General features: G+C 39.9%; 2 protein-coding genes across 6 annotated transcripts in view; both read left to right on the top strand.

Annotated features, from left to right (window-relative positions):
* The first annotated feature begins 629 nt into the window (after window positions 1-629).
* Window positions 630-13,186, top strand: nxf1a (nuclear RNA export factor 1a). Of its 5 annotated transcripts, none has more exons than XM_086303481.1 (22): window positions 630-1,086; window positions 2,748-2,807; window positions 3,232-3,439; window positions 5,025-5,184; window positions 5,275-5,358; window positions 5,619-5,723; window positions 5,947-6,027; window positions 7,145-7,214; window positions 7,526-7,614; window positions 7,730-7,837; window positions 7,970-8,079; window positions 10,641-10,677; window positions 11,008-11,076; window positions 11,189-11,244; window positions 11,437-11,544; window positions 11,712-11,770; window positions 11,858-11,973; window positions 12,063-12,105; window positions 12,202-12,280; window positions 12,660-12,842; window positions 12,926-12,986; window positions 13,099-13,186. In XM_086303481.1, the coding sequence occupies exons 1-22, from the start codon at window positions 1,032-1,034 to the stop codon at window positions 13,135-13,137; spliced, it is 1,980 nt and encodes a 659-aa protein (XP_086159607.1). In that variant the 5' UTR covers window positions 630-1,031; the 3' UTR covers window positions 13,138-13,186. The 5 variants fall into 5 exon arrangements, with proteins under 5 accessions (XP_086159607.1, XP_086159615.1, XP_086159622.1 ...); XM_086303496.1 differs by lacking the exon at window positions 630-1,086 and adding an exon at window positions 2,067-2,273; XM_086303504.1 differs by lacking the exon at window positions 630-1,086 and adding an exon at window positions 2,084-2,197.
* Window positions 13,187-14,482: 1,296 nt separating this feature from the next.
* The window catches only part of atg2a (autophagy related 2A), a 28,898-nt gene continuing 17,406 nt past the window's right edge, over window positions 14,483-25,974 (top strand). The window contains exons 1-11 of the mRNA XM_086303469.1: window positions 14,483-15,023; window positions 15,405-15,567; window positions 16,011-16,160; window positions 19,914-20,016; window positions 22,154-22,298; window positions 22,800-23,006; window positions 23,102-23,201; window positions 23,720-23,884; window positions 24,293-24,429; window positions 24,774-24,852; window positions 25,586-25,838. Coding sequence (XP_086159595.1) covers window positions 14,853-15,023; window positions 15,405-15,567; window positions 16,011-16,160; window positions 19,914-20,016; window positions 22,154-22,298; window positions 22,800-23,006; window positions 23,102-23,201; window positions 23,720-23,884; window positions 24,293-24,429; window positions 24,774-24,852; window positions 25,586-25,838 — 1,673 coding nt within the window. The 5' untranslated portion in view covers window positions 14,483-14,852. The remainder of the gene's footprint in view (window positions 15,024-15,404; window positions 15,568-16,010; window positions 16,161-19,913; window positions 20,017-22,153; window positions 22,299-22,799; window positions 23,007-23,101; window positions 23,202-23,719; window positions 23,885-24,292; window positions 24,430-24,773; window positions 24,853-25,585; window positions 25,839-25,974) is intronic.

Here is a 25,974-nt window from a genome sequence, read left to right as displayed (position 1 = left end):
AATTCCTTTTTTCTGCAAAGTGTTACGACTCAGAGCTAGGGTTAGGGTTTCAACAGATTTATGTACTTCAGCTAAATTCAAGTACATTTTTGTGTTCAAAAGTTTAGAAAAATAGAAATATCTGGCCCAAGAGACAATATTCCCCCAACATTAAGACATCATAATTAGCATTTTAGTGGTTGTAGACTGTCAAGATGAAAATGTATAGTTTTAGTAATTAAAGGCTCCATCTATTGAAAACACATTTGGCATTAAAATGTGACAAGTCTAAAACAGAGACCACAAATTATGATGCAGAAGTTTGCAATAATGTTTTGGAGCTGTTATTACGGACTATTGTTAAAAATGACAATGACTTAATTTTGTATTTTTTTTTTAGCTAACAACAGGAAATACAGCAGAAAAATTAAATTTTTCCCCTTTTGTTATTGTTTAACAACCTAATAATAATTTGTGTTTGATTGACAAATAGATGCCCGAATTACATTAAGTTAATTACTTTGTTAATAATAAAACTATTTAAGCCAAATATCTATTTTTAAAAAATGCCATAAAAATACAAAATTTTACATTTGCCTAAATATATTTTTTTAAAGTATGCTAATACTGTGGCAGTTTAAGCGCTCAGGCTGCAGTAATTAGACGTTAGAGCTTCGTTTCGCCAGGTGGCGCCATGTTGTTGGCGCTTCAGGAGACAAGTGAGCGGGAGAGACCGACTGACAGGAGCTAAAACGACATGTTTTCGGTACTTTTATGGGGGGAAAAACCAATAAGGTGGTAAAAAAAAGAAAAAAAGAAATTAGTGGTAAATGTTGAAACTGGTCCTGGGCAGCCAACGTGAACGATACTGCTAGCTGCAAGCTAACCTTAGCTTCTGCTCACAAAGTTGCCCAAAAAGAAAAAAAGCATAAACTTCAAATTTCGCTCAAGAAGGCTGACAAAGAATCTGGTGCTGTTTTGAAAAGGAGTTTTTCAAGGAGAAAGTAAGTTTTTTCTGGGAGTTTAAGTGGTCTTGAGAGGACCAAGTGATCATGTTTCAGAGGAACTATCGCAACCTGGCCGTGGTGACACATGTGGTGAATGATGGTAAGTCTGACTCCTATTATTCTCTCGGCTTCGTTTAGCCCGGGTTTACATTACCGTCTAATCGCTTACACCTGCTTATGCTTCGTGTTTTAAACAGACATTGTGAATGATATTGCCTTAACATTGAAAATTTACAAAATAAATAAGCATGCTACCGAGGAGGAAGGTGTAGCTATTGTTTACCTGGTCAGAGAATTAAATGGTGTGATGCTAACGGAAGCCTTCAGGCTAATATTTTACATGCATATGTTTTTATATTAATTAAATATATATTCAGTTGCAGTTTGGTTACTAAGAACCAGGATCGTCACGATTTGCGATAAAACACAGTTTGTACAGCTGACCCTATCCTAAAGTTTCTTTGAGCGAAATATTATCAAATTATACTCCTTTTTAAATCCTGATAGGCCATATTAAAGTGCACTGTTTGTACAAAAAAAAGCACCTCTGGACAATTCCAGAATAAAATATTAAGAGCTTATTATGACATTTTGTGATATTTCTGCTAGTATTAAACCGTGCTGGTTCACTGTCAGGGCTTATTGGGACATCATTATTGTTATTGCTTCCAGCTGCACCTTCCTGCATTGAAAGTGCTCCTGGTTTTATGCTTCAGTGGCACAAACAATAGAAGTGAGTCATTAATATAACCTGGGTTTTTTTTCTTACTTTTAAAAATCAGTCTTTTGTGCACATGTCACGGGAACTTTACAGTTATTTGGAGGATTACTGACAGCTGGTCAAAACAACATACTGAGATATGATTTGTGCAGCGCTGAAATTAGAATAAAAACTTCTGTAGGTTTAGGAAATGACACATCTAAATGAATCTTATGTGATTCTGTTTTTATCAAAGGTCTCAGTGTTACATGATGTTGAAATTATTATTTTCAAATTCAAACAATATAGTTTTTAGAAGTGTTGCTAAACGAGACAACCCCATTTTGTATACCCTTTGAAACCGCTGTAGTTTTTTTTAAAAATACATTTGCATACTGGCGCAGCTTTGAAAAAACAACAGACCGGCCCGTTGGCTAACTTAAAAGACAGCTGTCTGTGTTTTATCCCTCATCTTTGTGGAAATACAGAAGTTGGTGAGCCTTTTAAAGAGGTTCGTGTGTGATTTAAGTGGTCGGATATCCTACATCAAGCTTCGCGCTATAGGTTTTGCGCATATATACGCAAAAGTAAGTCGAAGCTAACGCTAGCAAAACCTGATTTGTACATTGTTTTTTTTTGTTTTTTTTTTTTACTTGACCATAATCCCACCGTAGTTTGTTTCAACTGTCCGCTCCCTTTTCTTGCCCCGGAAGAGAACCCAGTTGTGTTTCCGGCTTTGTCTTTTCGTTTGGGCTCGGCAGGGGAAGCTAAGCTAAGCTAAGCTGCTAATTACGAGCCGACAGTCACGTCGGGGTCGCCTTTGTTTCCGCTGGTCCACTCGGAATGTTGGAGTTTCTCCGACAGCCTTGGCTTTGAGTGCCGTGAAACAAAGAAAAGAAACTACCACTAGTAGCATTGTTGTTTTTTTGTTTTACTCTGGGTTGTGGCTGTTATCCAACACTATTGGAGAAATATGGCGGACGGCGGGCATTACTACAACGGTAAGAAGCCACGTTCACTGCAGGTTTAAACTTACTGCACTTTTAACGACCTTTCCACAGATCTTGGAGACTTTATGGTGAGGAGAGAGGTCAGAAGAACCGATTTCATGGTTCACGGAGGTAAAAATATGTCGAAGGCATCTCGGAGGTGTCATTTTGTGACACATGTTTACCCAGTACCACGCCATGAATATTTGTATTATTTCGCTGGTAAAATGAGTCCAGAGAGTTACTGCAGAGATCAACAAGACCAGGGCTTGTCTTGGATATTTAAAGGACTTTTTAAAATGTGCATAATTTGCAAAAGTGTAGGCTTAATTAAAATCTGCTACAGAGTGCGTATTTAAAATTGTAAGCTTCCTTTAATGTTTACATTGCAATCTGTAACAGTCATTTGAGCTCTTTTCAGTCTTATCTAGTCCATGTACAGTAGCTGATTTAATTTAACTCATAACCTATACCTTTTGGGGGGTTATTATTGCTTGTATTTTGTAGCTGAGATGTGATATTTAGGTTGTGAGCTAACTTACTTTCTCCGTTACAGAGCATGATGACAGAACCGCACCACAGTTTCGCAACCGTAAAGGCAGAGGCCCTCACAAGGGTCGGTATGACAGGTCTCGCAGAGACCGCCAGCGTGGAAACCACTCAGGAGGGTTTGGAGGTCCTGGACCACGGTCGAGGCTTGAAGATACTGATGGAGATGTAACTATGAGTGATGGCTGTCAGGACAGCAGCTCCCAGAACAGATTGTAAGTGTAATAAGTTACACTTTCATTGAATGCATTTGCTAGAGTTTGTCTGATAAACTTCTCACAGTAATACTTTAGTCTAAGTAAACAATTAATGGCTTTAAACTGAAAAGAACATTTGCACAATGTATAATTTTCTTGTAAGGTGAGTAACACATAAACAGCAAGGTCTTAGGTGTTTGATGTGGATTTCATGTGAAGCTGTAGGAAAGGTGTTGCATCTTGAATAGCCCGCACAGGATGAGAAAGTAGAGCACCAGACCATTTTCACTTCTGTTCCTTTGCTGACATGAATAATACCACAGGAAAAGTGAACAGGACTGAAACGGTAAAAGTGAACTGAGAAAAAATAAGTGATTTTGTTAGTCAGCTAAAAATTATAACATGAAATTATTAAAATATCAGCTCGTGTCCTGCATCCAGTGTGACTTTTTTTTTCTAGTTTCCACATCTTGAATGAAAAACTGGTTGATGAAGGAGAATATTCCAGGTAATAAAAAGGGAGGCCACTGTAAAGCAGTGTTTTAATAAGTTTGCCTGTCTGTGTCTCATGCTCTGCCAGTACATGCGTGTGACTATTTCACAAACACTGGGGTAGGGTAATTATTTCTTTATTTATTTTAAGTCTACTAGGGGTGGCTGTAGCTCAGGTGGCAGAGCAGGTCAGCCACTAATCAGAAGGTCAGTGGTTCGATCCCAGGCTGCATCCTGGCTGCATGTCAAATATCCTTGGGCAAGATACTAACCCCATGTTTGCCTACTGGTGGTGGTCAGAGGGCCCGGTGGCGCCTGTGTCCGGCAGCCTCTCCTCTGTCAGTGCGCCCCAGGGCAGCTGTGGCTACAATGTAGCTTGCCATTGCCAGTGTGTGAATGTGTGTGTGAATGGGTGAATGACTGAATGTAGTGTAAAGCGCTTTGGGGTCCTATGGACTAGAAAAGCGCTATACAAATGCAGGCCATTACCATTACTACAATAAGAACTGCGAGTGTGAAAGCTGTGTTGGGCCTTGACAAAAGGTTAAAGCAACACTGAATGTAAGGAAAAATACAGAGCATTTATCCGTGTAATTTTGAAACCTGACTCCTGTCGACCTGATGCAAAGTCCTGTAATGATTGTGGTTGGCACACTGGTGATTGCTTGTGCATATCATAACCACACTTGCTGCAGTCTACCCCTAAATGATGGAAATGGTTTTGAACTAGAATCAGAACACAAGTCAGAATGGCAAACAACGCAATTACAGAGGTTTTTATCAGGAATCTCCTTATTGCTATCTCGAGATATATGATTGATGAGTCACGTTGAGACCGACCTACTGGTACCTTTAGCCCTTCTGCTCTGCACACACCAGATTGCAAAAATCTAGATAGGCACAACAAACTGGTAGTTTATCAAAGCGCCTCACATGCCAGAATTGTGACTTAATCTTTGGCAGATGGCATGATTTGCAATGATGATAATAGATAAATAAACTGCTTGTACAAAGACAGAATACTGAGAAATAGAACTTAAAAATTGCGTTGATTCTTTTCCCTGTGTGGCCATATGCCTGAATATATACTGCCTTGTTGTGTTCTCCCTAGTAACCCATACGGAAGACCTTTTAGGAAATTAGATGGACGGTTTGACAGAGACAGGCGACAAGGCAAAGGTGGAGGCAGAGGTGGAGGGGGTGGTCCCTTCAGAGGAGGAGAACGAGGTGGCGGAGGAGGGAAAAACCAATCGGGCTGGTACAAAGTAACGGTGTGTATCATTACGGTCACCCCAGGAAGTCAAAGAAACCACTTTGTAATCTATAAAGAAATTATATTTTGTTTCTTGTATGTTTGGCAGATTCCACATGGAAGAAAATATGACAAGAAGTGGCTACTCCCAGCTCTCCAGAACATTTGTTCCGTTCCGTACCACCCTATACAGGTGCATTTAAGCACTTATAATTACTAGTTATAAACAGATTTAATACCTTTTTATATATTTCTTGAAGTAGCAAATGTATGAGTAAGCTTTTTTAAGTTTCTGTATGTTGTGTTCTGATAAAATAAATGATGTAATTCTTTGTGCCTATACAATTATTCAGAAAATATCTGCAGTACCCATGTAGTAAAATTTGTAAGGTAAGTCTAAGGCGATTTTAATTGTATTATCTTTTTCTTTCTTGTCTTGCCCTCTTTATCCAGTACCATGTGGACCATAACAGGGTCCATTTCTATGTGGATGACTCCTCTGTTGCCAGTGCTTTACACAAGTGTTCACATAAGATCACAGACACCGATGGTTATAAGGTATGTTGGTGTAATAATATCGATAGGTTTTTGTGTCATGTGTACTGTTCACGCCTATTGTACTCTGCTGTGCTGTTGCCTTAAGGTCACAGATCATTGGTGTGCTGCTACTGAGTGTTTATCCACCTACTTGAATGTGAAAACAAGATAATGAATAACCATTAATCAAACAATCTTAATCTTAAGTTATTGATTTGTCATTTTCCATCTGTGTTTCTCCAAGGTCGAAGTGCACGTCAACAAAAGTGCTCCACCGTCATTCCTCCTCTCTGACCTGAAGCCTGAACACCTGGAGCACCTGAAGGTAGGAAGCACCTGAGTGGGGGAAGTGATTGTGGCTAAAAGCCTCATAAGTAATGTTCAAAATGTCTTTGAGTTTCTCTAATCATTGTGAGAGTCTGTTGCTCAAACTAATGGTGTTCTAGTACTAAGTACACTGTTAAAGTGTCGTTCTTACATACATTAACTGTTTATTAGTGATGTTAATAGCACGTTCGTTTAAATGCAGTTTACCAGTTTAGGTCACAGAATTATAGAACCTCAAAGCAAAGCATTTTCATTTTAGTGATGCACATGTCATGAGTGAAAGTGAAAGTTTGTCATATCTCTAAGAAGTTGGAGACAGGTGGCCTTTAGCCTGCATTTTTAACCGATCGTCTCAACCTGACTCCCTGTCAAAAAATGCCAAGTATGCACTTGTCTTGTTTGTAGAGACATTTTTAGAATGAAATTGCAGAAAACAAAGTTGACTAAATACACATTTCACCCGTTACTGCTAAATGTAGTAAGGCAGTATGATTTAAAATGACGACATCTCAGTTTCACAACCATAAAGGCAAAGCGCCCCAAACTAACCAAGCACAATGTTCAGGACTTTGTTATGATGAACTTAACATCAACAATAAAATGACTCACTGATGAGTGTACAGCTATCCACTCAACACAACAAAAAGGAAGAAAGCACCACCTTCTGGTGTTTTTGGGAAATACATGTCAAATTCTCAAGCAAGCAGACCACTGAACTACCAATAGCTGCTATATTCTAGCCAAACCCTACTTATAATAACTGTAAATGTGTATTGTCCCAGTCAGGTGTTTTCAGAGTAAAGCTGCAACTATGGGGAGTGATTAGGAGCGTTAGTAGAACCTTAATAAAATATTTATAAATTTTTGAAATTTTTATATGACTGTACCATAAGTTTATTTGTGTTGTTATATTTGGACGCATTGAGCAAACGGGTAAAGTGGTGGCTGCTTCGCTGCATTCATTTTATTAAATTGGTAAACTCTTTTTGCATTTGATTCAACAGAAGTGATCTGACCTGAGTGGTGGAGAGAGTTCAGAGGAGAATTATTTTGCCATTGTGACCATTTGTGGTGTTTTGGAGGCTAATGTGTTGATTCTTGTTTTTATCTGACAGCAATGCATGGCAAAACGTTTCGATGCCTCCCAGCAAGCACTCGACTTGAACAACATTCGAACAGACCCAGGTGATTATACGCATCTTTTAAAAACATTTTTTGCATACATTTGCTACCAGGATCACACGGTTCATACTTATAAGTAAGTTTCTGACCAGCCTTACAGAAATGATGATTATTATTGTTATTACAATACTTGCATCTCTGCAAAATGGCGATTGAATGCCTGTTCTAAATGGCTTCCTGTGATGTTTTACACCAAGAGTCAAATCAATCCTCCTGTGAAACTGTACCTTGCAGAACTTTATTTACTGCCATGTAAAACAACACTTTAACATGTTTGTGTAGTGTTTTATTGCTAATTTTATCTTGCATGACAGACCTGGTGTCCCAAAACATTGAAGTGATCCTGAACAGGAAGACTAACATGGAAGCTGTCATCAAGATCATTGAAGAAAACATTCCTGAGGTAACATTAGTGCAGTGACAGAAGCACAGGCACTTCTATAATCTACTGTAGCTGCTATAAAGTAATGGAACACATTTAAGTGTGCTCATTATCATTTTGTGTCTCATTTTGCCAGCTGACGTCCTTAAACCTGAGTAACAACCGTATTCACAAACTGGATGAACTGGCTGAATTGGTTACCAAGGTGCCCAATTTGAAAACTCTCAATCTTTCCCAAAATGAGGTGAGACTGACTACTCAGTTTGTAGAAGTATAAACAGACATGACCTAGTGGTCCTTTGCACGTTGCGTGTGTATGTTTGTGCAATTTAAAAAATAAAATAAAAAAAAATCCTGATTCTGTGTGGTTCTCCAGCTAAAGTCTGATCGGGAGCTGGACAAGGTGAAAGGCCTGAAGCTGGTGGAGCTGTGGCTAACTCGAAACCCTCTGTGTGACGTCTTCAAGGACCAGGCCTCATACATTAGGTCAGTCAGCGATTCACGAGATTGAAAAAGTAATTCTTACAGAAATAATTCAGTGACTGTGTGTGGCTGTCTGAGTATGATGCAGGATGCTACAAAACAAGATCAGTTACCTGTGTTTGTGTTTAAGATGGCTGTAAAGTAACAAACCATTTTGCTCAGGAGTTGAGGATGAACGCTTGGACCAAGCAGAGCCAACTCATAAAAACTTTAACGACTTGTGTTTTCTGTGAGTGAAACACTGTAACTCGCAGATATTATCTTTTTTTTTTTTTTTTTAAGTTGAAGGAGACGTACCAGTTGACTTAAATACACCATAAGCTTTCTGATCTTGTCACTGTGTTGAGGAATATTAAAAACGCCCTAAATGGAAATGATAACTGATTAATATTTGTCATTTATGTACAGATTTACTTGCATACAGACTTTTAAATATCCATGCAGTTGTGCCTATACCTATACACTTGTAGTGACATACACAAGTATTCAGCTATGTGCTGTGCGTTAAATAATCAAGGATCTGTGGGTATTTAAATGTTTTGGGTTTTTTTTGTTGTTGTCGTTGCTTTTTTGGGGGGGGCGGGGTTTGAACGTGTTTTTCCCACTCAATGATTAACGTTTCTTTTTCGCACTGCAAACTAATCATTTCTTACTTTCAAAAGTTGCTGAGAGGACATCTGACCACAGTAAATTTGCACAGTGTTAAAATTTATTTTCCTTTCAGCTTGCTTAAACCCTCTGCAGTGTGAACAGCACTACTTCTTCTTTCTGACGGTTGTTCAGCTTCTCTGTGGCACTTCCTTTCAAGCTTTGGTGTCATCTTTGTGTGTTGTCACTCTAGGCGGCGCTCTGCCTAGTATTCCCCTGCTGACATTGTGGTTACTTATCCCATAAGCTGCTGTAAAAATACTGTCACACTGCAGATGATAAGAAGCATGCTAATTTAAAAAACAAAACAAAAACTGCAACAAAAAGCAAAAAAAAGTGAGCATTTCACATCTGATTTATTTCAAAAACAGGGATCCATAATGAGATTTTGAGCAGTACTGTAAAAGTGTAGACTCTCTGTTGGAGAGTGGGCAAGCCATTTTCATCTCGACAAATTTTGGATGAAACAAAGAAAATTTCCACAGCCAGGGTGTCCCCTCCCCTCATAGCACCCCTGCCCACTTGGCCCCCGTATCAGGCGAGTATGGAAGGCTGGATAGCCCATGACGGGTAAGATCCCACCTCGAAACCCTGGGACAACCTAAGGCAGGCACAGTCACGATTACTCGGCCTCAGTCCCTGTGAGCTCAGACTCACTGATGAGATGAAGTGAAGAAGACGGGACTTCAAGGGTAAAGCCGCTGGGATGAGGCGGAGGGGGAAATGTCATTATCAATGACCAGTGATGAGCCAAAGAGAGAAAACACTCCCACTAAGTCTGATCTCTTTTGCCTAAAATGGGCCTCTGATTGTCTGTGAATGAAGTGGAGAGTTTGGCAAATATCCCTGACAAAACGTCTGAAGAAAATATGTTCTGAACTGGAAATCAGTTCAGAAAAAAACCCAACATGAAAACACTTCCTCTTCCAGTTTCTGATGGCTGTGACCAGTACGAAAAAGCTCAATTATTATTAGATGATTATCACTCTACGTCATGATTACGCCTCTTTAACCAGAGGTTTGGTCCCAAATTTTACTTGAAAAAAAAAAAAGCTTAGAGAAAGTTTATTTACTCTTCAGAGTGAGAAAGTTAGCTGGTAAATTTCGTACTTTAGCAGCAGGGGATGGGTACAGAATGAGCGGCGGGACTGCTAGGCTAAGCTCTCTTAGAGACCTGCTGTCGTTGCCGTTCGGCTCTCTTCTCAGGTCTGCTTTAATTGCTGATAATCGTGGGCACAGACGCTGATGAAAATCACCCAAATGATGAATAGTGACTGTCTTCTGAATGTTAGGCTACTTGTGCTAGTATGTCACTGAACTGTACTTCACCTGTTTTGTTTTCTTGGTGACGTAGACTCATCTGTTCCCCAACATCTTGGCCAGAGATTTTGTAACCACCTCTCTCCCAGCAATGCATAATCTCTTTATTTTAATACTTCAGAATGAATGTGTTTGCTGGATCCTGGTGTGGTCTCGTAAATCATGGGACTTTGCATGTTAGTATGTGTGCGCTCCTAGAAAAGTGTGCTTGTGTTGCTGCTCCATGTCAGATCTGTGTATGTCACCAAAATGGGGGAGAGGGTGAGTATACCAGCTGGTAAGTACACTTCAGTGCGGGAAACTTCAAAAGAGCACAGCAAAAAATATGAGAAGGACGAAAACGCTAAGTTGATTTGTGGATTTCCTTGTACACACAGAAGATTAAATCCTTTGTGACACTGGTTGTAATGAAACATTTTAATTTCATCCTCAAAGTGTAGTGTCCTAAAAATTCAACTGAAAGGCACAAAATGACATTAAGTGGATCAGCAGGTGTGACTGTCAGTTATACCCACAGTAATGAACATTAGTTGTGTGTGTATGGGTATGGATTGTGACGATAACGTTCCTGCTCTTGGTTTTTGTTCCCATACCAGTGCTGTGCGCCAGAGGTTTCCCCGGCTTCTCAGACTGGTAGGTTCCCACATTTATATCTCAAAATTCACTATCTTTGAAGTCATTCTCCTTTATTTAGTTGTTCTTTTACCTAAAGATGCTATAAAATCCTTTTGAATATTCCAATAAATGTCATGTTCTGAAGAATCTGTTGGTGTTCTTGATTTCTATTGTTTTTGGCCAAAATGGGAAAAATGATCAGAGTAGTTTTGTTTCATGTGTTCCCTGGGAAACCCTAAAATGGTCATTATCTTTCATATGATACGCACATCTCCATATTTTAGTTTTTGTATTGCTTTATTGATGTTAAACCAAACTTTTACGATAATTTTGTGTGTTTCACTTCAGGATGGTCATGACCTCCCTCCACCGATTGGATTTGATGTGGAAACGCCCACCACTATTCCCCCCTGCAAGGTTAGCTGAATGTATAGTTTTACTCACTGATATTCAGCATTGTGTCTATATTACTGTTAACTGAATTAGTTTAATCTGCGTTGTACAAATGTTTTCCTGTGTGACTTTCCAGGGCAGCTGTTTTGGCTCCGATGAGATCAAGGCGCACATCCTTCGGTTCTTGCAACAGTAAGTTTCTCCTTTTCCTTTTTTAGTAATGAGGAAAACCCTGAAATTTTTTTAGAGTTGGTGCACTGATAATGTGCCCACTGAACAATTAATGTTTTTATTTGTTAATTTTAATTAGCTTTTAAGGAAATAATTTTTTGGGGAAAAGGACAAACACAGAAACTAACTTCATGGCTTGTGACTGTGTTGCAGGTACTACAGTATCTATGATTCGGGGGATAGACAGCCGCTCCTGGATGCCTATCATGATGGAGCATCATTATCAATCACAACACCTTACTCCACCCAGAACCCCTCCAGGTGAGGACACAAGCACATTTGTAGATAACTTACTACTCTGATTAATATATTTTGGGTGTTTTCATCAACAAAGCAGAATTAAGCTTTTCATTGACAAGATGTTTGCATGGGTTGCTCTTTCTATGTCCTCCCCTAACATTGAGTCTGTTTGTCCCTCTGCTGTTTAGGAGCAGTCTGGGAGAGTATTACAAAGACAGTCGAAACCTGAAGAGAGTCAAAGACTCCAGTGAGTATCTTTCACTGTCTAAATTGAGGTTGTCGGGATTTGAGACGTCTCCTCATGTTTTCCCTCTCGAAATTTTGACTTCTTTAGCGATACGCTTTCGACTGCTGAAGCATACACGACTGAACGTGGTGGCTTTCCTCAACGAGCTACCAAAGACTCAGCACGACATCGCCTCCTTTACGATTGATGTGAACACCTACACGGTGGGTTTTCATTCTGTCATCCACCTTGACGTTTTCCTCTGAAGCAATTTATTGTTCTAATTCTCTCAAAACATGTTTTCCGTTTACAGAATACACTACTGTCATTCACAGTGAGTGGAGTCTTTAAAGAAGGTGAGCTGTTTTAGTCAGAGTTTTAGAATTGGTCCTGAACAAAGGGGCATACCTGTTGATTTCTTTACTAATTTGTCTGTCTGTTGTCTGTTTCAGTTGTTGTTGATGGGAAATCGCGAGAATCCACAATGGCCTTCTCTCGAGTTTTCATCACAGTCCCAGCAGGAAATTCTGGGTGAGTTTTACTGAGCTCCCGGCGGTTTATATGATCTTCCTGTGGTGCATAACGAAGTGTTTGTTTATTGTTATGCTTCAGTCTGCGTCTTGAGACCAGTCTGCAACAACTTGGCACCCACCAATCACTAGAGAAAAATGTGTATTTCATGAAATTGGTAACACGCTGTGTTAGAGTCAGAGAGTCATAGCGGTCAAGTTAAATATATCAAACATATTACATGCGTGCGTCTCCTGCTAGAGCCTGACAGCAGACTGTATTGCAGATGAACCTAATCAGAAATTGTACCAACAAACAAAAAGGACGTTTAGCTTCTCCTGTGTATAACAGAAACATCCAGATATCCTTATGTTTTCTGTGTGTGGTTCTTTTGTGACAGGTTGTGCATTGTCAACGACCAGCTTTTCATTCGAATGGCCACAACAGAGGAGATCCGCCGAGCCTTCGTGGCTCCTGCCCCGACTCCATCTTCCAGCCCTGTCCCCACCCTCACTGCACAGCAGCAAGAGATGCTCACAGCTTTCTCACAGAAGTCTGGCATGAACCTGGAGTGGTCACAGAAGTGCGTTTTGTTTCCTGCACATATCTTTTTGTGGTCTTGTGTATGATTGTGTATTTAAACATCTAAACATACATCTTTAACAGGTGTCTACAAGACAATGAATGGGACTTCAGCAGAGCAGCGCAGATCTTTACTCAGTTGAAGGTAACTTAAATTGTATAATAATAATGATAATTGTTCTGTCTATAAATCAACATAGAAACACTATTGTGAGGCCATGGCTTTGAAATATCTCCTTTTTGTTTTCTCTTTCCAGGCTGAAGGAAAGATTCCTGACGTAGCTTTCATAAAATAAAGAGTGGAATCAAATATCTGTGAAATAAACTAAAGCGCAGTTACTTTTATTTATGGCTTTTGTTCTTTTATTCGCTCACTTTTGTTTAATTATGAATGAAGTAGATCAAGTCTACTTGTGTTAACTGTTTTAACAGCCAAATGTCATTCTGCTACTGTTTTTGGTTATTGTAACCTTAGTTTTTGGTCATTTGTATAGATATCACTACACAGTTTTTATAGGAATAAAGACATATGGCCATTGGTCCATTGTATTCATGTGCTCATCTTGATTTTGTTTGTTTATGTTTAACAATAAAATATATTTTGTCACAACTGATAAATTTTCTTCAAGGTTACATTAGAAAAGAGTGGAAAAGTGAGGGGGAAATGCCCAATAATTTGACTACATTTCAGTTTACAGCAAAAATGTCAAAATATTTTAAATAACTGAGAAACGGTGACTTATTGAAAGATGTAAAATTGTTAAGTTTCATTGGGGTAAAAAAATAGATCAATGGTGCTGCTCATGGATGACTTTTATCAGAAAGTTTTATCCAAGCAAATATAAATGTGTGGGAAAAGTTGACATAAAAAATATAGTATGGAACTTTTTACAGTGCTGCTTTAGTTCCTACATCTTTATGGCTGTCCAGATTGAAGTTTGGGCTAATTTAAATTAATTATTTTTCTTGTATATCAGAGACAGCTCGGGTTGAGCAGTTTGGAGACAGAGTAGTCTGATGTGGGAGCATGTGAAATGGAGGGAGAGCAGATGGTTTAGACAAAGTGTTATTGAAGGGAGCAGCTGAGGGAAGCTGGCCTTAAGTTTGTATTTGCTTTAGGGTGGTAGATTTAATATATGCTGTACATTTGCCTTACCTATGATACTAAGACTTGTGATGTTTATTATATTAAATATAGTTAAGATAAAACCACAAAGTTTTATAAAAAAATAAGTTTGGAGTTACAGAACTCTTGTTAGATACAACCAGTTTAATTAACCAAAACAAATTTTAAGGTTAAAGAACAAGTGAAAACGATCTGCAAGAAAAATAAATGGAGACAATCGGGGAGAACGCACAAATGATCTTTTTTTCAATTTTATTATTTTTTACATACAAAGGTACACACTGAAGCGGAATTTAAAAAATATCACATTTTATAAAAGGATAAGATTTGTGATTTCTGATCGTCCATATCGCCTTGCCTTCCATACAGTTATATGTAAATGTTCAAAACTCTGGAAGAAAAAATATAAAATCAGTGTTTTACAATAAAAACGCTGACCTTCTAAAAATGGCGCCTGGATAGATACGTTCCTTTTCCGGTTTTTGTCTACGTCAGTGTGACGAGTTACGCACGGACGTTCCATCAGTTGGCGAATGATAACAATAAACAACCCCGAAACAAGGGATACGCGAAGAGGACTTATCGCTGCGATTCGACACAAAGCTGGCGAAAATATGAGTTGAGACGGATACCGTCAGCTGGAGTAAAGTCTCGAAAAGTATCGTGGGAGCTTCTTGGGTCCTGACACAAAGGATTTTGTAGTTTTTGTGTAGGGAGAACTAGAGTTACGGTATACCCCTTCCTTAGCCCCTTGTAGCTAGCTGTGGCTCATTCCTTGTTTTTGCACACTTTGTTTTAGTCTGTTATGCAGTTTCCAGGGGACTGTACTCGCACTCGTTCTCCTCCACCACCTCTTCGCTCCCTCTCCCCGCTCTCTCTGGCCCTATGTCTCGCTGGTTTTTCCCCTGGTCGGGCTCAATCAAGAAGCGGGCCTGTCGGTACCTTTTACAGCACTACCTCGGTCACTTTTTGCAGGAGCGATTGAGCCTCGATCAGCTGGGCTTGGACTTGTACAACGGCAGCGGTGTCATCAAGGATATCAACCTCGATGTTTGGGTGAGTTTTTAACCGTGAGGAGAAGGTGATCTTGGCACGCGAGCAGCAGCCATCAAGTGTTTTTGTCGGACTCGTGCTCCCTCGACTATTTCGCAACTGCGCTTGAATTCAACAACAATCTCCAGCGTCGGGCTCCCAGCCTAGGTCACATTTCTTCGAGGAAATCCACTCTCAGGAAACGCACCACTAGCTCACGAGTTTAGGTTTACCTCTGTCTGCATTCAGCATAAATATATATGCCCATGGTACACTAACTATGCACTTCCTCAGCTTTATATGACACCCAGAGTGATGAGGCAAATGTGAAACCGCATATTTCAATTTTTTCTTTTACTTTTACTTCTTAGCAGCTGCTTACTAACTGCCTCCTCTTTACAACAGGCGGTCAATGAGCTTTTGGAGTCCCTGGGGGCCCCTCTGGAGATAGTAGATGGCTTTGTGAGCAGCATAACGGTGACCATCCCTTGGCAGGCTCTCTTGACTGATCACTGCACCTTAGAGGTTTCTGGTCTTCAGATAACATGCCGACCCAAGTACCGGACCAGTAAGTTCGCTTAAAGTATATGTTCTTTTCATTGAGACACCGAACACGCCTCAGCCAGCAACTCATGTTCTTATCATTTCTTAACGTGCAAACCCAGTTTGACAAAATCAGTATAATTATTAAGATTGCATCATTTATCTTCAAGGACACTGCAGAAGATGTAAACAGGATAAGAAAACATTCATTTGGTACTATTTATGTGAACAAGGACTGCAATAATTCTGCCATATACTTTCATATGTTTGAGTCTGACAGATATTAAACTAATGATGCTAATTTGTGAATCCTTTCAGGTCCACATCTAGCTCAGGCTAAATCTTGTCTCATATGTGTAACTTAGACATCATCTCACTAAAAAAAAAGAAATTAAAAGAATGGTAAATAGCCAATGCTGAAATAGCTAAAGTACAGAAATCACTCAGTGCTCCCTCTTTTGCCATCAGGTGGGGGCTGGGACTCGCAAGGTTGGTCGTCCAGCATGACCTCCAGCATGCAGCTGGCTCAGGAGTGCCTAAAGGACCCCCCTGAGGCTTCAGAGGAGCCCCCTGCCCCACTGGAGGGGCTTGAGATGTTTGCACAGACTATTGAGACGGGTGAGTGAAAGCAGTTTGTCTGCATGCAGATTGTCACTTGTCTAAATGTGATAGTTGGCGTGCAGACAAAAGAACTTCCACAGCAACGGAGGAAAAGTCAAGCGTTCTCAAGAACTCCCACAAACCATCACAGTTATGATCACTTTGGAGTACAGTACTTTCCATCCATTCCCCAGGAAACCTCTTCCCCCAAGAAACCAAAGTGATAAAAATGTACAAATAAAAATATAAAGTCATAAAATTAGATTTACTTTATTGACCTAATTTATCTGCTCTTTTTTGCTTTGAGTGTTTCATGTGTTACATGTATTTAAAGTCACACTCGTTTCTCTCATCACCCTTATCTCCCCTGTTGTCACTGTGTGTGTGAGAGGGGCATCAAACAAAACCGAGTGCAGTAAGGTGGGGATTAGTCTTTGTTGCAGACACAGACAGGTGCAGACACCACTGACCAGTGCTTATTCCTGTAATAGTCCTCTGAAGGGCGCATGCGTAGTTGGGTCGAGTCCATAAAAAAGGCAGGCATGCAGATTTTTTGCATGAAGCGTCTCGCTCATTGTCTGTTGATACACTTAACGCAACCCAGACACAAGTTGACCCTAGCACACTTGCAGATGAAGAAACAGTGACACATATCACCCGAGGCCAGACGGGGAGAAATTAAGGTAGGTTGACTGCAACTTACAATAAGCTGTACTTCATGTGTACCAGATACTGTGTGTATCAGATGGTTCAGTGACCAACATAAACACACAGAGGGATGAACTTTAACGCTCACTTTGTTTCAAAACACATAACACTTATTGATACTCTCATATTTTATTTTGCATGGAAAAGAACCATAAAACTAGCCAAAGTTCTTGTTGTTGTTTTGTATTGTTTTCTGTAAGAAAGAGGGAAATCATCATTGCTGGCCTCATGGTGGTGTTGACATGTCTCAGCTTTGACATTTCAACGAATTATAGTTTAAACTATGTATTTTTAACCATTTATGATCTATCTCCCCGATTATCCCTCCACCTCATTCCAAATAGAAAGCCATCTCTGTGACAGCCTTCTTCTGTATATTATCATTACTCAGTTACTCCTGGCTGTTACCCATCATCCCACGGTTCATTTCCTACTTTGGGGGTTGAAAGGGGCTTTTGTTCATCTTTACCAAACCTCCTGATGTTACCTAAATCAGAGGCTCCTCAGCGATGTAGATGTTTCTTTGGAAAAAGAAAAGAAAAAGAAAACAGGATTCTGGAGGTTTACATAAATATAATATAGGGCATGCTACAGGTCAACAGTTTCACTGCACACTTGTTCTATCTATTCTGGGCGGCCCATCCCTGCTAAGTGATGTCCTCTGGCTTCCTGCGGACTGGACTCAGGAGATTATATTATTGTGAGAGATGGGGAATCTGTTCATTTGCATCCAGCATGCTTATAGGTTTGTGTAACTAATGAGAAAAAAAAAATATTGGGTAAATTTGAAATGGAACAGATTTAAAAACCTGTGATCTGCTCACAGTTGGCCACCTTAATTTACAATTTCTCCACATTGGTGCGGTTCTTTTTTTATGTTTATTTAGTTGTTTGTTCATGTAGTTACCCTTTACTCCATTACTGATAAGTATTCTTTTGGCCTATAGTACTGTCCAAAAGGCCAGTGAGCCACGCCTCATTTTTTATTCTGTGAGGAAAGTGAGATGCTAGTTGCTACTATTTATTGAAACACGTCCAAACATATGTGAAAATAAAGTATATAAGGAAAATACATTAATAATTAGTTTGAAAGTTAATATTAGGTTTGAACACCTTCTTCATCACACCCTGAACTCTCTCAGGCAAGCTTTCTGATAATTTCTTTAAGTAATCTTCAGGAATAGTTGTCTAGGGTTCTTAAAGGACATTCAAAGTGATTCTTTGGCTGGCTTTTTGCTCTGTTCTCTCTTAAGACGACCCCACACTGCTTCAATAATGTTGAGGTCGATGCTCTAGGGCAGGGGTCTCGAACTCCAGGCCTCAAGGATACCGTCAGCTATCTAAAACCTGTCCTGCAGGTTTTAGATAGCACCCTGGGTCAACACACCTGAATCAAATTATTAGTTCATTTCCAGGCCTCTGGAGAACTTCAAGACATGTTGAGGAGGTCATTTAGCCATTTAAATCAGCTGTGTTGGATCAAGGACACATCTAAAACCTGCAGGATACCGGCCCTCGAGGCCTGGAGTTCAAGACCCTTGCTCATTGATTATATTTGATGGGGGGGGGGGGTTCTATCCAGGTATGCCGTTACTACATGGTCAGTATGTTTGGCATCACTGTCATGATGAAAAATCAAGCTATTGCCAATCAGATGCGTTCCAGATAGTATTGCATGGTGAATGAAAATCTCACAGTACTTTTCTGAATTCAAAATTTCATCAATTCTGAAAAGATCTCCAACACCACCAGCTCAAATGCACCCCAAACCATGACTCTCAACTGTGATGGCGATAAACCACGGGTGGGGAACTCCAGGCCTCAAGGGCTGGTGTCCTACAGGTTTTAGATGCGTCCTTGATCCAACACGGCTGATTTAAATGGCTAAATTACCTCTTCAACATGTCTTGAAGTTCTCCAGAGGCCTGGTAATGAACTAATCATTTGATTCAGGGGTGTTGACCTAGGCCCTTGAGGCATGGAGTTCCCCACCCCTGCTGTAAACATTTAAATTAGTACCGCTCTCCTGATCTCTTCCGGATATACTGACAGTGAATTGAAAATTACTCTGTAAGACTCGTTACTGATTCTAGTGACAGTCAAGTTCTTGTGTTGTTCAAAATTATGTGCTTTTGAAGCAGGCTGCTAGTAACAAGCATTTAGAAGGCCTGGAGAACTATTGCTCAAGACCACTTTAATAATTAGAGGAAATTCTGGCTCCTTGGAAGCATAGACATTAAAGGTGGCTCAAGACCATTACTCTGTTTTTTAATTTATTTTTTTATAATTGAACAACACTTCATACATATACATATAGTGTTACACAGTACAAGTGAGTTGTTTGACATTTATAATGTGCTATCAAACAGCATTAATGTTTGGTCATGGATTTTTTTTATTTTTTTTTATTTCACAGTAACTTTACAGTGCCCCCATTATACTTCTACTTCTTTTTCATAATCTACTTTACTGTTACAATGGTGACTGCTCATATTAAATATGATTGATGTTTCAGATAAGGAGGCTGTTGTTTGCACAGGTAATTCTTTCTCTGTTTGATCAGTTTCAGGCAGTACTTTCTGTTCCTTACTTGGCTCTTGGCTTTGATGCCAATGAGAGGTCATATCCTCAATATTGTCATCTTGGGCACACAGCTCTGTAATTCCACCAAGCTGCTCTTCAAATCTTTTGCTTCCAAAACTTTTAATTTCCTTACAGGAAAACATGTCAGTTCAACTTTGTTACACTTCACATTTTTCCATGGTTGTTCATGCCCCATCTGAATTGGCTTTATTCCCCACCACTGGGGCCTCCACCATAGTTTGATATCCACTGTTTTAAAGGGAGGTGAATTAGAGCCTCTTGTTTACAACGGTTAGCTCTGACTTTGACAAATCAGAATTTACCTTCATTCAGCTTTGATTAAGCAGATGTGCTTCAGGGAGACAGTAGAGACACTGTTAATGTACATATTAGATCCCACCATTCAGAGCAAAGCAGAACTCATGTAAGAGATCGGTGCTAATGAATCTTTGCATATCTGTTTTGTCGTCTGTTTTTCAGTCCTTCGTCGCATTAAAGTCACCTTTCTAGACACTATCGTCCGCATCGAGCACCAGCCCTTGGACCTGGAAACAGGCGTTGCCTTAGAAGTGCACATTAAAAGGTGAGTTCCTGCTTCCTTTTTCCTAACGGAATATGAGCTGCAAACAGGAAAAACTAGACCTGGTTTTCACTGAAGGTTATTTTACATACTTACAGTTACAGCCTCATTGATACTACAGTTAGAGTAGTAACAACATTTCCAGTAGTAATGGAAACACTTTCAAACACATAAATGTATAACTTGTGCTTCAGTAGTTCATCTGACAGTAACTTTACTTGCCTTTTAGAGTCACATTGTCTTCATTCAGTGTATTAAAGGGAGCAATATGTGTTTGTGTGTTTATTTTTCTACATTTACGTTCACTAGAAATTCCTGAAATTTGCAAATGAAATAATAGTAGGCTTACTTGGAATTGATGCTTAAGTGGAAAATTAAGCCGTAGCTATGCTGTAGCTGCAAACCCCTCTGAAACCCTACGTTGTAACCTGGCGTGCACTTTGATGTGTGTCGGTACAACACAGCCGGTGTGATTGGTCTGTTCAGTACTGTTGATACCTCCTGTGCACTTCTGGCGACTTTTTCCCTAGATTTGCATTTATCAGTGACAGAATAATAATCATAGCACCAGTTTAAGGACTCAAAAATGTCAGCAATTTCACAGAAGGTGATAGCTGAAACGGTCAGAATGGATGTGGAGGAATGAACAAGCAAAACTTGACGGACAAAACTGACCACAACAAAGAGCGTATGCCCAGGCACATGAAAGACTGGGACACAACCACAAGGTTATTAACACATAGTGCACCAGCACAAGGATAAGTGGTGGCAACAGCGTCGGCCGCTTCCAGAGTTACGTCGTAGGTTCTACAAAGATTCCCCACAGAAGTCAGAAATCAGGCCCTATGATCGTAATCCGCAGCTTCAAGAAAGCTCCAAATGTGTTCACCAATAGTGTCATATTTTAACCTTCTATCTAACTGTAACATTACCAGTATTCGGCTGAACAGTGGCTACAGATAACTGCAGCCTGTGCTTGAGGTGTTGTCAATAATAGAGTGTCTGTGACCGTGACATTCATTGATGACTATGGACACTAATGAGTCACTGATGCTGCGTATGAAACACCAGAATTATATATAGAGAGAGCTGTTCCTAATAGTTTGATGTATTCGTGCTGCATTGTTGACATAACATTGGAACCATTTCCAACTGCAGTAGTCAAGCATGGTTAAATAAAATGCACTAAACCTAGTTTAAAGCATAAAATACTCTTTCTGTTTTATTATTACAAATGACCCCCAATTTTTTATTTTCAGATAGATCTTATAACTTTAAAAAATCCTTAATCCAAGCCTAAGAAGACAGGAGAGGATGTAAGTTGTCATAATCAAGAAAGTGTTTTTAGCTCTCAGGCTACTTTTAGGCTGGCTGGACTTTAAATGGGATAAATCACAGTACTTTTTAAATTTCCAAAAGTTGAATCTGTTCATCTGGACGTAGCGTTTTTGTGGGAGAAACGTTTCGTCACTCATCCAAGTGACTTCTTCAGTCTCGACAATGCTACGTCCAGATGAATAGATTCAACTTTTGGAGATTTACTTTCCTGGATGATTGAGAATGCATCAGGATACTTTTTAAATTATTTAAACTATAGTTGCTAATATTTTTTTGACAATCGCAAGTTATTATCTGAAAAGGAAGGTAAAGATTACTTTAAATAGACTTGGATTACAGTATGCTCATTTTTTTTAAACCTCAATGCCCTGCACACGTCTTTCTGTGTCCCTCATATGTCACGACGTTATTGGCATTTTGCTGTGAGACTGATGACTCTCTGTTGTCCTGGCATATTGACAAAGCTGCACAGGTTGAGTTTTGCTGATCTGTGATCAGAGGCCACAAGGGCAGAACTGATTCAGGTCAAGTGAGGCATGTTACACATGCAGTGTTTGTTAAACAGGAGCTTCTGCTTCAGCTGTCCTGGTGCTGAAGGCACTGATCGTGTAAGTGTGTATTTCTGGTCAGAATATTACGTTGGTTATCAGCATATCATTAATTACACGACTGGTGTTTTGTCACATTGAAACCAGTTTGCAGGTGTAATGTCTTCCTCTGTTTCCACCGTTATTTTCTTCTCACTTAAATTTGCTGTTAGCAATAAATGGTGTACATTTCTGATTTTGCCATGTTGTTCCAGGCTGGAGTATTTCGACGAGGCAGTGCGCGATCCAGCCAGCCAGACTGCCGTGCCTGTCGACATCCACCAGCCACCCGCCTTCCTGCACAAGATCCTCCAGCTGAGCGCTGTTCAGCTGTTCTATGATAGCAATGGCATAGTACAGGTGATGGAGACCACGCTGCCTCAGATTTCTGTATCTTTTCTATTTTATTTTCTTTATTTCTTTTACCTTTAGATTTTTTTTTTTTGCAACATTTTTAGTTTTCATTTGGAATACAAGTAATCAGACTAACAAATGTGGACAGCTTTGGGGACACGTTGCAGATATGACACAGACATGATCTGCTGATGTTTAAACTGAGACTATAAGATCAGTTCAGACAATCTGACTGGAGAAAGTCTGCAGCTTTTTAAAAATGTCTGACTTCAGAAGGATACTTTTTAGGTTACAGCTTTACAAACAGGATGATTTGTCTTTTCTTATGTGAAGTGTTGTCAGAAAATAATGTATTAAAGTACAACTTCCATAATAATGGTATGTGATACCTAGGGAGGACAAAGTGGTGTGGATCTGCTTTTTCTTTAGAACTGAATTATAATTTACAAGTGGCATTATGTGAAGAAGAAAATGTTCCTGACTTTCATCTCTGTCTTCATTTGACAGGGTACTCCTGAGGAGGAACACACAGATTCAGCCATGGCTAGTGAGGGAGAGGAAGGTGAAGGCGACGATGATAAGAAGGAGGAGGAAGAGGAGAAGGCCAAGCCACAAGTTGCCCCTCTATCTCAGCCGCTCCTTATAGGAAGCTCCTCCGGTTTCATTGAGACCACCGTCAAGATCAAACAAAACGACATGCTGCCCGGACCAAAGGTGCACGAAGCTCTCTCATGCACACCAAGAAATGCAAAAACACAACTACTGTCTCAGGCTGACTTCTCTCTCTTTTCTTTCTCTCCGATTCTTAGCTGGAGTTGGATGGGAAAGTGGGCTGTGTCCACATGCTGCTGTCTCCTGATCAAATAACCCATCTGACAGACCTGCTGGCAGCCCTCTGTATAGACACTGGTACAGAAAAACGGGCAGTGTGATATAAACTAATTCATGGCCAGTTTTATGATTATGCCATGACCTAAAATAGTCTGTACCTTTATAAGTTAAAGAATGCCATTTTTGTCAGCTGACTCTAGGTGAAAGCAGAAGACTGGTTGAAGCATAGTTAGGTAATTGGGGGTATAGTAACATAAATAAATGATTTTAAAATTAAAGTTTTCTCTGTTTCCCCTTTATGGTCATGTAGGTTAAAAAGTATTGCCCTCGCTCATAATATTGCACCTGAAATGTATGATCCTCTGAACCATAAAGTAGTACGGGCTCACAAATTCAAGCAGTACATTGTACAGCCCCATAATGTGATAACGTCTCTGTCCTTAAACACCTACACTAGTCTGGCTTCTCCTGCTGCAGCCTGGAGCTAAACAATAATGTCACAGATATTTTTAAACGCCTCCTAAATGTGAGGTTATACACATGGTCTGTTTTCTTTTGAACCATTTTAATCAGATATTCGCTCCTCTATTACCCAGAGCCAGAGACCAAGTGCGGCAGAGTGCACAGTCGTCCGTTAGACTCGGATGACATGCGAATGATTGAGGAAGACCTCGGTAAGCAGCTCGGCTCCAGTCCCAGAGACGATGAGTGGGAAACTGAGCCTGACCTCGAGTCGTTTGTCACCGGCATGGAGAATGGAGGTACACGGATCAGTACAAGACCTCTTATACTGTGTCTGCTTCAAATGCATCCTAACATCAGGAGGACTGTTAAGAATCTGCATATTTAATTAAAAAGAAAAAGCCAAGTAAATTGTGAAGCATGAGTTGATTTATTTTGGGATAGTAAATGGTGTTTGTTCCCAATATCTTAGCTCGCAATTAATACACAGTTTCCTTTGATAGTGTCATTTAAAAAAGATACAGGACACCAGTCTGGTGTTTGATTGTGTGAGCCACAGAGAGTAGTCTGGTATTTTAATTTTATGTCCTATTCCTGAAGGTGTGTAAAACTGCTGCTCCTTTTCTTACAGGAACATGACGTGAAGAAGTGTTTGTTTACATTTCAGTAATTAATCACTCGGTGTGTCTGTATGTGTCTTCCTGCAGAAATGTTTTACTCTATGGGTCCTGCTGGGATGACGAGCAGTGTGACATCTGTCCGCTCCGGCAGTGAGCTGTCAGACAGCGACATGGAGTCTTCCACACACAGTCTAGCCAGCTTCGCACAGCCGCTGTCTGCACAGGTACACAGTGTGTGTGTGTGCGTGCGCGCGCATATTTAAATTTCTAACAGATGCCTGATTGTTCTAAGGTCCAAAAACTGTCAGAATAAATTTCTGGTTGATCTGTATTTGTATTGTGTGCTCATGCCATGAAAAGTATAAAAATATCTAGTATGATTTTTTTATTTTATTTTATTTTTTAAACAATTATTTCATTTATTTTATTTTGGGCGTTTCACAGTTGTTAACAAATGCAAAAATGTGTTTTAGCACCAATTGCAAGCACAAAGTTATGTATGTTGAAGAATAGCATGCATTAAACAGGAATTTGTAAATCTTGTTCTCACTTTGACTTTTCCTGCCAGGGCGTCATGAATTGTCCCAGGAGATATCCTGTTGCTGGCTGTCTATCTAGTCTACCCCAGGCCAGCGGCCGCAGTAGAGGTAATGTGGAGTGCTAAGTAATGGGTTTATGTTGGGAAGAGGGACGGGTGGGATATGTGTAAAATGATTTTGGTGAAAGTACACAGTTGTACATTGTCCGGCCAGAGGACTGAACAGTTTGGTTGAAGCTCACGCTCTACCTGAATACTTCAGAAAAAATGTGCTGCTATTAATTCAGGAAGCTCGAATCTTTTCAGCTTCACAAAAGCCACAAAGTTATTGATTTTTCAGTATTTTCAAGTCTTACTCTTCATTTTGCCTTTGCTATAAAAGGAGCTGAAGTGGTGAAGTAAAAATAACTAAGTCAGGGAGCATCTAATTGGTCTACCTGCAGACATACACCCTGAATTGGGTTGACAAGTTTGCATGTAGGCTGTGTTTAATGGGCAGTCTTGCAACTTTAGATGACCACAAAAAGCTTGCATGTCTGATATATATATGTACACATTAAAAAAGTTAGATTTTCAAGAAAGTTGCTGGACTTTTCTGGGAGAAACAGCAAAAGAGAAGGGTGCCAGAAGATGGTGTTAAAATAAGGGAGTCCTGGCATTTGTGCCTATAGAAGAATCAGGAGGTCTAATATAACAAGTGTCATGATTACACTTAGTAATAGAAGCAGTGCCTTAACACTATGACAACTAAATGTAAAGCAAATTAAATTTACTTATAACCTTATATTAAGCAAGAAAGCCTGGCCATGCTTTGTCTCTATGCTGAACTCTCATCTTTGCAGGACGATCACACAGCGGCCAGGCAGAGCAGCTGAAGCCTGACGCGTTGCTGCGACTGACCCTTGGCGGACTCACTCTAACCCTTCTGCAGGAGGATCCACAACCCTCCAGTGCTGACGGAGCCTCGTCATTGGCTCAGGTGTCTAAGGTGTTTTTCAAGGAGCTGACCGCCTTCAAGGACAGCATGTTCAGTGAAAGAGACTTCCATCAACTGAGAGGCGGATTCGCCAAAGCCTGCCCACGCTCAAATCTCAGGTTAAAAAATGCACACATCGTCTTTATTGTGGTTTTGTATGGAAGGACAACGAAAAATACACTTTCATAATCAGGTGCTTGTGATTGATCATTAGATGGTAGTTATATATTTCTTAAGTACTACAAACATTAATGA

The sequence above is a fragment of the Aulonocara sp. 'chitande type north' Nkhata Bay genome, linkage group LG2, assembly GCF_057382095.1.
Source record: "Aulonocara sp. 'chitande type north' Nkhata Bay isolate Kocher_YH1m ecotype deep benthic linkage group LG2, A_spYH_male_GT1.1, whole genome shotgun sequence".
Classification (NCBI taxonomy): Eukaryota; Metazoa; Chordata; class Actinopteri; order Cichliformes; family Cichlidae; genus Aulonocara; species Aulonocara sp. 'chitande type north' Nkhata Bay.
Note: the sequence above shows the minus strand (reverse complement) of the source record. Positions and strands in the feature narration are given on the sequence as shown.